The sequence below is a fragment of the Bufo bufo genome, chromosome 5 (genome assembly GCF_905171765.1).
Source record: "Bufo bufo chromosome 5, aBufBuf1.1, whole genome shotgun sequence".
Classification (NCBI taxonomy): Eukaryota; Metazoa; Chordata; class Amphibia; order Anura; family Bufonidae; genus Bufo; species Bufo bufo.
In genome coordinates, this window is record NC_053393.1 from 167,636,739 (window position 1) to 167,648,523 (window position 11,785).

Consider the following 11,785-nt stretch of genomic DNA (forward strand, 5'->3'; position numbering starts at 1 on the left):
GGGCTGTTAGAGCAGGGCCGCGGCTCTCATGTGAGAGCCGGGTCCCCGCTCCCCGCTGCACGGGGGATCCGTGCAGTGCTTAGACTGGGCCGCCGTAATAAGGCGGTGGCCCAGCCTAACGCCCCTTAGTGACCACCGTAAAAACATGTATGTGTGGTCACTAAGGGGTTAAAGAAGTTCACATGTGTTAGATTTGTTATAAAAAAAATTTCAAGGCTGAAACTCTCCATAAATCTAAATAGGGTTGTTCCTGTAGCATGTGCATGGATTATTACAAAACCCTTTTGGATGAGTGGGACAATTGCAGATTTTTCTGTAACAAATTTGCCATGTGTAAACATATCCCAACAGGTAGCTAAAAAGCTGGGGTTTATTTATATAAAGCAAGCAGATATTTTACCTTTTTTAATGCTAGACATGACAAAATCAGTCATCTGCATGTAACCATTTTAGAGGATCATTTTTAAAACATATTGCCATACATTTTCCTTTAAATAGGACAACATGATCATTAGATGTGAGTTTTCTTATAGGGGGCAATTTTATGGATTGACATAAAATTTTCCATAGACCAATAACAGCCAAATATATTTTGTTCAGTTAATTAAAACAGATTATTGCTGGTTTGTGCAGGACGGAGGCTTTCAGGAAGGAAGTTCCAATAATCTCTTGTTTCTTACCGTTTCATGCAGAACAAATGAACAGTACGTTCAAGGTTACCTTCTTGGAAAATGACAGGCATATTGCTCATGTGCATGTTGCTATCATTCTACCATTGTTTTGGGTGTACTGCTTGCAAATTAAATCTTCAATACCTGTTGTAGTATTCCTGTCTAACATACTGACCCTAAATACTATTATGGTTCTCTGTCTACTGAACTACACAGTCCCCTCATGATAAATTTACGTTAATAACTTATTTTCTGGTACATTTTTTGTGAATGAAGCACTAAGTAAAATAGTGTAGGACTTATACAACAAATTAAGACATATTTGGCAACCAAGAAGGCTAAGCAGAGATTTATTTAAGTATCAGGAACCAAATATTGAAAAACTTGAAAAAGTTTAGACTGGCAAGAGTGAACACTGTTGAGTTACAAATTACATTCCCCCATTTGAGTTGTTTGCACTTAAAGAGGACCTTTCATCGGTCCAAACATTGTGAACTAAGTATCATGACATATACAGCGGCGCCCAGGGATCTCACTGCACTTACTATTATCCCTGGGCGCCGCTCCATTCTCCCATTATGTCCTCCGGTATGTTCGGGGACTTGGTTATAGTAGGCGGAGTCTGCCCTTGTTCTGCTGGGCGTCTCCTTCTCCTAGGCTTTAGCGCTGGCCAATCGCATCGCAGAGCTCACAGCCTGGGAGAAAAAACCTCCCAGGCTGTGAGCTCTGCCCTGCGATTGGCCAGCGCTACAGCCTAGGAGAAGGAGACGCCCAGCAGAACAAGGGAAGACTCCGCCTACTATAACCAAGTGCCCTAAGTCTCCTCCTACTATAACCAAGTCCCCGAACATACCGGAGGACATAACGGGAGAACGGAGCGGCGTGCAGGGATAATAGTAAGTGCAGTGAGATCCCTGGGCGCCGCTGTATATGTCATGATACTTAGTTCACAATGTTTGGACCTTTAAATAGTTTTTTCAGGACCTAGATATTGATGACCTATCCTGAAGATAAATCAGTATCAGATCAGTGGGAGTCCAACACCAGCTCCCCCACTGATCAGAAGTTTTGGTCAGCCGTAGGCACGGGAAACTATACAATGTACAGAGCTGGAAGCAGAAAAATCTGTACACTGTGTAGTGGAGATGCCAGGGTACTGTGGCTCACCTCACATTCAAGTGAGTGGGAGCTGAGCTGCAGCACCCAAGCACCACCCCATACACTGTTTAGATTCTGGCACTACGGCTGCTGAAATAGCTGATCGGAGGGGGGGGGGGGGTGAAGTTAGGTTATCTAAAGGGATGTCTGGATTTTATCAGGAGGGGCATTCATCAAATGTAGAAAATTTTTATAAACTTACCTAATAAACTTGACCTTGCTAGTTTGTCTATACAGCTTCTTGTGCAGACCTATGTGTCTTTATGGTTACAAACCACAAAGAAACCTTGTGTGTAGTCTGATTACTTGTGGTGTCAGTGGTTGTGGTCCCACCCATTCAAGATCAAGAGGAGGACAAATTTTGGCGGAAGTCCTCTCTACTTATCCAACAATGTGGTGGGTGGCAGAAGTGACTTAAAGGTAATGTGTCATCAGAAAATGACCTATTGTTTAAATCACATTTTTATGCTTAACATATTTTTAAAGAATTTTTGATGATACTTTTAATTTTCCATTTCAATATCTATATTTAAATAAAAAACGAATTCCTGCAGTGGACACTATGCCTAATAATTGGCGCCACTTCTTGGTCTGTACAGATCACTTTACTGCGGTTATATACTGTTCTAAAGGTATTTTTACATGAGCAGATTATTATGTAAATTATTGTTAAATCGTGCAAAACTGCACGATTATCGTGTAAAAGCAATGAACGGTAAGGTGACAAATGACAATCGGTATATTTCTCGTTAGTTCGATAGTTTGTGTGACTCTGCACAGGTCACAGAGCATGCCTAGAAAACTTTCCACTCCTGACCACTGTGTCTATGAACCATGGGGCTGCCATAAAGCAATTTTCTTAATGCTTTCTAAAAGCATAAAACTGGTAACTCTGTAATTATACAGGTCAGTAAAAAAGATAAAGTGTCATTATTCCTGCACGATGCACACCACAATAACAAAACCCAAAAAGCAGTTTATTCTGATTCCCAAAAAAGCATAATAAAGTGACAAACAAGTCATATGTACCCCAAATAAGTCTTCAAACCAATTATGATGGCAACTCATGCAAAAAAGAAGCCCTCACACAGCTCCACTGAGAGATACATAAACGTATGGTTGTCAGAAAGTGGCTCATAAATGAATAGTTGTCAGAAAATGGCTGTACTGGTCCCCAGAGGCTGTTCAATAGCAACATGGTGCTTCTAAATTAATCCATCAAAATCTGCACTGCAAAAGCCAAATTGCAGTCTTTCCCTTCTGAACCCTGCAGAGTAAACAGCAGTTTATGCACACCTTTCAGCACCTAGTAGAACCCTCCTAACAATGTAAAGGGTATGGTGTGTCTTATATGGCACAAGCTGGGCACAACTGGGCACTGCAATGCGCCCTCCTCAATAAATACTTTGAGGGGTGTCGTTTCCAATATGGGGTCACTTCTCAGAGGTTCCATTTATTATTTTGCCCTAGAGCCTCTATAGTTGTCAGCAAAAAATGCGTAAATCATCACAATGCACCAAAAAAAATCACATGGTGTTCTTTTACTCCTGAGCCCTATGGTATGTCCAGGCAAAAGATTATGGTCACATTTAGGGTGTTTCTAAAATTAGGAGGCCTGGCATAACAAGAGGGCTTACTTTTCACACTGGCACACGATGGGCACAACATATTGGGTATTGAAATGGCATATCTGTGTAAAAATTGCCATTTTCACTTTGCACCATCTGCAGTGAATTGATTTTTGCAAAACACCTGTGTGGTCAAAATGCTCACTACACTCCTTGGTATAGTCTAGAAGGGGTGTGGTTTCTAAAATGGGGTCACTTCTTGAGGGTGTCTTTTTTATATTTCACCTCAGAGCCTCTGCATTTGTCAGTCAGCTCTGTATAAATCACCAATCTAGGCCTCAAATGCACATGATGCTCGTTCTTTTCTGAGCCCTCTTGTATGCCCATACAGCAGTTTATGACCACACATGAGGTGTTGCTGCATTTAGGACTAAATGAGTAACAAATTGTGGGGTGTTTTTTTTTTCCTGTTACCCCTTGTGAAAATAAAAAATGTGGGCCTAAAGCAACATTTTCTTCTTAAATATATAATTTTTCATTTTCACAGCCAAGTGTTTGTAAATTCTCTGAAACACCTGTTGGGCCAAAATGCTCACTGCACCCCTTGAAAAATTTATATTTTGGGGGCTTGAACTGTGGGGATACTCAGGGGGTTTTCAAATGTAACAGAGAACCCAAAAACTATTTCAGAAAAATCTGCTCTCCAAAAACCATATGGTGCTCTTTCCCCATATGGGGTGTTTCTGTAAACTGGAGAATCAGTGTACTAAACACTGAGATTTGTTTTACTGTTAAGCCTTGCTGTGTTACCTTTAATTCTTGTGGAACACCTAAAGGGTTAACAAAGTTTGTAAAAGTCTGTTTTGAATAACTTGAGGGGTATAGTTTCTAAAATGGGGTTATTTATGGGTGGCTTCAATTATGTAAGACCCTCAAAGTCAATTCATAACTGAACTGGTTCTTTAAAAAGTGGGGTTAATGCCCGCTGTGTTCCCCCAGGTGTCTATCTTACTCTAAAGAACCTCAAATTGCCAACATACCGTAACAGTTCAAAGCCAGAAAACCACCTTAAAGGGGGTTTCAAGGAATTCAAAAATTTAGCCAATAGCAGGGAATGGGATGAAACGAAATTAAAAAAAAAGCCCTGTACTCATCTCTTAAATTCCCTGCTACTTCAGAACCACTTCTTGGGTGATCCCCGTAGGTCTCTGCTTACTTCCTGTAGTGATCAGGTACCATACATCATTAAAGGGGTTGGCCACTATATAAGTACTTTCCACTATATAGTGGGAGTTAGGGTAAAAAAGAGTTTCCTAATATACTTTATTTAAAAAAATCTGAATGGTAATGTTTTTATAATGTTTATAAAAACATTACCATTCGTATTTTTTTTATAAAGTATATTAGGAAACTCTTTTTTACCCTACCTACCACTATATAGTGGAAAGTACTTATATAGTGGCCAACCCCTTTAAGTATACTATGAGAGCAAAAGCAAACATAAAGGAATTTGTGCCTATGAAATGTTTCATTTTAGGTTTCCAATTGATTACTGTGCACATCCTGATTGATTAGGAAGGGACACATTAGCAAGAGCTAGTGTAGTACAGAATGTATTTTGGACAGTGACCTAGGTACCTCACAATAAGAAGAGTAGAAGATGTTCAACAGAGCTGGGCAAGGCTTTATCTGTTCCACATATGCCAAAATAGGTCATTTTTGTGGCAGTGAATTATAAATGGAATTTTTGAGGCCAGGACAGTGAGAGTCCACATAGGCTGGCACTTTTTCCTGTGGTGTGCAAACATGGCCACCGCTGATGGATTACAGGGTGGTTGTAACCCCTGGAAATGACAAGTGTATAATGTGATGGAAAAATTAATCCAGCTAGCAAAGGAGGCAATACGGACAATCACAATACATTAGTAAGTGTCTTACATTAACTTTGTCTACATGATAAATGCTGAAGGGAGACAAACCCTTTAAGTAAGGTGTCGGTGTTCATCCGAAGAAAGTTCAATTGTCGGGTGATCGTATCTTTCGGCTGGCACTTAAATTCATAGTTTCTGGGCAGCAGATGATCTTGTTTGAACTGAGATCTTGTTTCAACAATGAGGCAGATAAATTAAGATATGTTTTTTCTGTGCCAGAATACTGTGCTTGAACACTTTTAAGTTTTTCCAAAATGTAGGGGCTCTGGGTTGTTAACTGTGTCTAAATCTGTGATGTTTTACAAAAGTGGTGAAGGGAAGAAGCAACTATCACAATGTTACACGACTTTTTATACCACCTTGAAGCTGACATAGTTTTTGTCCAAAACATTTACCAAAAATAGTCTAATACTGAGCCAAAACAAGGTGCAAAGTATCCACAGACAAAAATCTGGTTTAAAAGCAATCTACAAAAACTCTGTCTAGTGAGTCATAAATAAAGGAAAATTGTGGAGCATACACTTAATACACTTGGTGCAGCAAGCATGCACCATAAATTCTAGCACAAATCAGACACAACCCAGCCGCAGTGAGATTGATATATCTGCCCCAATTCTTCTCTAATGGGATAAGCAATCGCAATGCAATCCCTTGTGTCCAATACAGTGGAGTTGATTGCTATCATTTCTGCTGATCATCATGTAATTATAGGGAACTTTTGGTTCATAGTGTTCTGACTAATGGAGTGCCAAGTCAGACCTATCAGTTTCTGATCCTGGAACTCAGTGCTCTATTTAAACCCCTTCTACCAGTGCCAGTGAGTCTCTGACTCAATAGCTGTGTTCCTGGATGCAAATTTTGGATTACTAATGTTTTGACCTTGGCTTGTCCTTTTGAACATTCTCTATATAATGTATTGTTACTGAGTTTCCCGTCTGGTTCTGATCTCGGCTTGGCTATTTGACTACTCTCTGCCTCTCGATTTTGGTAAGTTGTTATCCTCCTGTTTCTGACCCATTTCAGTACGACTCTGTGTCCGTGTCTTGTTTTTGTCCCTTGGTGTTGTTTTTCTCGTACCATAGCAGAGTAGGGAACGTCGACCAGTTGCGGACTTGCTACTGCAAGTATTCAGAGAAAGCGGGCGAGATTCTAGTTAGGGATTACGGTTTGTGTCTGTCCCTACTGACATTATAGTGTCTCTACCATTTCTAGTTCTCTAGTTCTAGTCCTGTGAAGTCATGAGGATGACTGAGTTAAAAATCAACATCTAAGATGTATGTGAGTTGGAATATAGAGATAGGACAGTCAGACAATATGAATGAGTTGGGTCTTGTTACACTGACAAATTTGGTTTAGACAATAAAAACAACAAGTGTATGAGGTGCCACAGTATTTTTTCCAAGTTAATAGAATAAAACGGCACAATTGGTATAAAAAAGAGCAATCTTATCTTTTAGATCATAAAAGGTATACACATAGGAGGTATACACAATGATTAAAATTATAACTCTAAAACATGCGCTAAAAAATCATAATAGGCAAGTTGAATCGAATATGTCACTTACTTCACTAGGGAAGGGGGTGTATATGATAAACTCAAGACACTTGACACCCACTCCTCCCTCGCCGAGATCGCCTGTAGTATGTTAAAACCACCACGTCCACAAGGATGATGACCCAGGGTACTTCCAAACATAAGGTGCTTTATTAGAAACAAGCTTAACGCGTTTTGGGGAATGTATATAAAATCCCCTTCTTCAAGAGCATAGACAGTGAACAGACATTGAAAAACACACACTTAAAGAGGACCTTTAACTTGTATACAAACTAAAAACTAACTATATCAGTGGGCAGAGCGGCGCCCAGGGGTCCCCCTGCACTTACTAGTATGTCTGGGCGCCGCTCCGTTCGCCCAGTATAGGCTCCGGTGTCTGCGCTCACTGGACTGATTTTTTGTATGAGGCGTGTCCCTTGCTGCAGCGCTGGCCAATCGCAGCGCACAGCTCATAGCCTATGAGCTGTGCGCTGCGATTGGCCAGCGCTGCAGCAAGGGACACGCCTCATACAAAAAATCAGTCCAGTGAGCGCAGACACCGGAGCCTATACTGGGCGAACGGAGCGGCGCCCAGACATACTAGTAAGTGCAGGGGGACCCCTGGGCGCCGCTCTGCCCACTGATATAGTTAGTTTTTAGTTTGTATACAAGTGAAAGGTCCTCTTTAAATAGGTGCACAGAAGTAGCACATGATCGCCTGTAGTATTTTAAAACCAGTCACATGAGGTAGCACATGGCCAGTCACATGAGGTAGCATGTGCTACCCTTGTGACTGGCCATGTGCTACCTCATGTGACTGGTCATGTGCTACCTCATGTGACTGGTCATATGCTACCTCATGTGATTAATCATGTGCTACTTCTGTGCACCTATTTAAGTGTGTGTTTTTCAATGTCTATTCACTGTCTATGCTCCTGAAGGGGATTTTATATACATTCCTTTTATGAGCTAAAAGATAAGATTTCTTTTTTTATAACAATTGTGCCCTTTTTTTTTCTATTAACTTGGAAAACATACTGTGGTGCCCCATACACTTGTTGTTTTTATTGTTCAGACATACGGTCCACCACATCTAGTGAGTCCGTGCCACTCTTTTGGTTCTGTGGGTTGCAGCCCATCACATCAACATCTTCCTGGTCTCTGATTGCCTCTTTTAGGTGTTCCATTGGCGCCCTTCCTTATCCCCTATCACCACTTGTCTTTCTATTCCACCACTCTTCCCTTACTAGTTTTTATTTTTTTTATTCCCCTCCTTTTGTGTCTGACTCCGTTTTTTGCTTTCTGTTCTTGAATTTGGTTTAGGAAAGTAGAACTAGGAAGATAAGCGTTTAGTGCCAGAAAGCAAAAAAAATTTTCCAAAGGGTCATTTATCTATATATAATGTTTAGTAACTTTGTAACTACTTTGCTCTACCACAGGTGTTCTCATGCTCTTTTCAGTAATAGTATGGTGACAATAGGGCCTTACTAGTCCATACCACAATCAAAAGTAATGCTCACGCTGCAACTCTTGTGCATGGTTTTTTGCATTCTAGTCTATGAAAGTTGTAAAAACAGCCAAGCAAGCTCATGTATGGATGCAGCCACTGCTAGACAGCAGCTGTTCTTTGAAAGGTTGAGGTTCTAGAGGTGGAACTCAGACATTTATGGCATTTCCCGTGGGTGATGGGAAAAGCCATTTTGACTTTCATTGAATAATTGTGAAAAAAAAACACAAAGGAAGAGAAAAAAAGAGGATTTATGTGCAATCATTTGTAAGCAAGCATTTATTAGTATTCCAGTGACATTGACAGAAGACATTTTCTCTTATAACTACTAATTCACTCATATCTGAACATTGCTAATGAAATCAAATACAGAAGACACAAAAGTCATACTTAATTTGCAAAAGTTAAAAAATTCTTACTTTTGACACTTAACCTAAGAAGCAATGCACTATATTTGCTATATTTGCAATACATTCACTGTTAACGTGAAAAATTCTAAATTCTAGGACTGCAAATTTAAATGAATTAATCAATTAAATATGAAATTTGCAGTATAACATAGGTATTTGCTACAAAAGTCTTCCATATCAAAGTAGAATTCATGATCTAGGCACAAAGTCAGCAGCGACAGTTGATCTCCTTATATACACAGAGAGAACTATTTCATAGCACAGCTCTGCTTTTAACTATGACATTCAAATAATGCTTCGGTTTGCTGGAGGGTACATTTGCTCTGCAAGTGCTTCTGTAACTAAGGAAAAGGCAAGCTTCTCTGACAAGTGGCAGCCTTTGAGACATGGCCATGCTCATCTATTGCTTTTCATGACTTGTGTTGACTCGTCTTGTTGCTACTGTTTGTCCCACACTCCTATTTTGTTGATTTTCTTTTTTCTTGTCTTCTTCAGATATTTGCTGAACAGCTTGTAAGATGACAGTTTCTACAATCTGTTTACTGGCATTTTCAAGCTTTACTTCTTCGGGTCCTTTTCCAAGTTTCTGTCCTAGGACAGAAATATTCAAACGTATTAAAAAGAAAAACACCAGTAATACCAGGGAAAATACTGTCAGAATAACACATCACTTTGAACTTAAAGGGGTTGTCCATATATGAAAATACTTTTTAGGTTCCCCATAAATGAAAAATAGGAATGCAATCCAATCAAAAGACTTGGCAGAATTTGACAGCTATAATACACCAACGGGATCCATTAGGCACCACTGGTGTCTGTCATATGACAGATCCAGTACTGCATTGTGGTTTCTGCTTATAATGGATTTCACTATGCAGATATGAACAGAGCATTACACACAAACTAATGATCTTATGCCACTTCTATCAGAAAGTGTTTTTTTTTTTTTACTTAATATTCATAGAAAATATTTTTTATAGAATTTGGGGATTTTTCCCCCTATTTCGGCAGTACCAATTATGAAGATTGAAAATTAAATGCTAAATGTAATTCTGCAGCAGTCACCACAGAGAGATAAAACTCCTATATAGATAGTGATCCCATTGTTATTTTACTGCTGCTGCAAGGGAAATATGTTATCTGCTGGTATAATAGTAGATGTAGAATTTAGAATGACAGTTTGACAGCTGTATAGTTCTCTTGATAGGCCTAAATAAAGATGCTCACAGATGAGCTTTGCACTTATCAATGTAATGTGTGATGCTGTAATTGAATCACTGGGGGACTCTCTCTGACCACAATGTTCCTTCTGGACAGTCAGCTGCTTGTTAAGTGGAGGTAAAGCGCTGCATTTACATGCAGCGATCACTTCCACAGTTTGAGGACGAGTAATAGCTCTTGCGATCACTCGTCATCAATCATGCAGCGGCATTGTTTCTGGGCAGCAGATCGCTTTTTAGGCAACACGATCTGCTTTCCAGTATTGATCATTTGGCTGCCTGCACAGCAACGACATTTTCACTGGATGAACGAGCATTTTGCTTGTTCATGAGGCGATCGGCAGCACATTTAGACAGCAGGTTTTCAGGAAGAGCATTCACAGGAATGTTTGTTCCCAGAAATCTGCCTGATTTATCTGTATGTGTAAATCCACCTAAAAAAAAGATATCCAGAAAACAATAGACTGTTAATATGTGATTAAAAATTGCAGCATCCCTTTAAATTAATGCTATGTATTATATCAGGCTTCTTTAAAAATATATATAATTATAACTATTGTTTGCGCTTATCACTTCTTAAACTGATAGCCTAAAGCCTGTATTACACCTGTCGATTTTTTGGGCAGATGATTGCTAACAAGCATTCGTATGAACGCTCGTTAGCGATCATCTTGCATTGTAATACTGCTACCAGGCGGCAGATCGTGCTGTCTAATAGCGATCTGCCGCCGGCAAACCACTATGCAGCATGGGGACCAGCGATGGCATAGTGATTGCTCCTCCCCTTGCTGCGGAGGAGATCGCTGCAGGTAACAGCAGTAGTCTCTTCTGCTAGCGAGCAGGCAACTGCCGGGAGGGAACGCTTCCCTCCCGACAATCGCCTGCCACATAGGGCTGTGAAATACAGTTTTATCTCTAACATTTTCATCTCGGTTATCATTGGTGTGTCAAAGATTAACTATGGAACAACCCAATATAAGAACCAATCACAAAATCATCTACTCCAGAAGTCTACTTCATATAGTAGTTTTCATCAACCTTCATAGCTGTTAAAGGGGTTATCCCATCACAAACAATGGGGGCATATCGCTAGGATATGCCCCCATTGTCTGATAGGTGCGGGTCCCACCTCTGGGACCCTCACCTACAACAAGAACAGAGTCCGGAGAGCTGTGGCTGGAGGACCCTGGATTTCCCAGCGCCCGTCCACCACCAAGCACTGCTCGCCGCTTCTCCCATAGAAGTGAATGGGAGAGCACTGCGCACGCGCGGCCCCTGCTCCCATTAATTTCTATGGGGCAGACGGAAATAGTCGAGCCAGCGCTCAGCTATTTTCGGCGGCCCCATAGAAATAAACGGAGGAGGGCTGTGCATGTGCAGTGCGCCCTCCATTCATTACCCTGTTCTGTTCTCATTGTAGGTGCGGGTCCCAGAGATGGGAGCCGCACCTATCAGACAATGGGGGCATATCCTAGCGATATGCCCCCATTGTCTGTGATGGGAATACCCGTTTGATAAAATGCAGCATCAATTCAAAAACTGCCATCTGTGTTGGGCCACAGCCCTTTGCATAATAATACTCAGTTATGACAAATGACATGAGAAAGTGATATGGCTCAGTTATAGAAAGCGGTAGGTGGTTATTAAAAGTACATTCTCAGACTGGGTCACGATTACTAGTGGGGTACCACAGGGGTCAGTACTGGACACGCATCTGTTTATTAATGACCCTGTAGAGGGCTTCGAGAGGAGAATTTCAATATTTGCAGATGATGCTAAGCTTGAA

General features: G+C 40.7%; 1 protein-coding gene across 1 annotated transcript; it reads right to left on the bottom strand.

Annotated features, from left to right (window-relative positions):
- Positions 1–9,179: 9,179 nt before the first annotated feature.
- Positions 9,180–11,414, bottom strand: AKAIN1 (A-kinase anchor inhibitor 1). The gene is made up of 2 exons (XM_040433907.1): positions 11,399–11,414; positions 9,180–9,370 (listed from the first exon to the last, which is right to left on the bottom strand). Exons 1-2 carry the CDS (start codon positions 11,412–11,414, stop codon positions 9,180–9,182), a joined length of 207 nt encoding a protein of 68 aa, XP_040289841.1.
- Between the last annotated feature and the right edge of the window lie 371 nt (positions 11,415–11,785).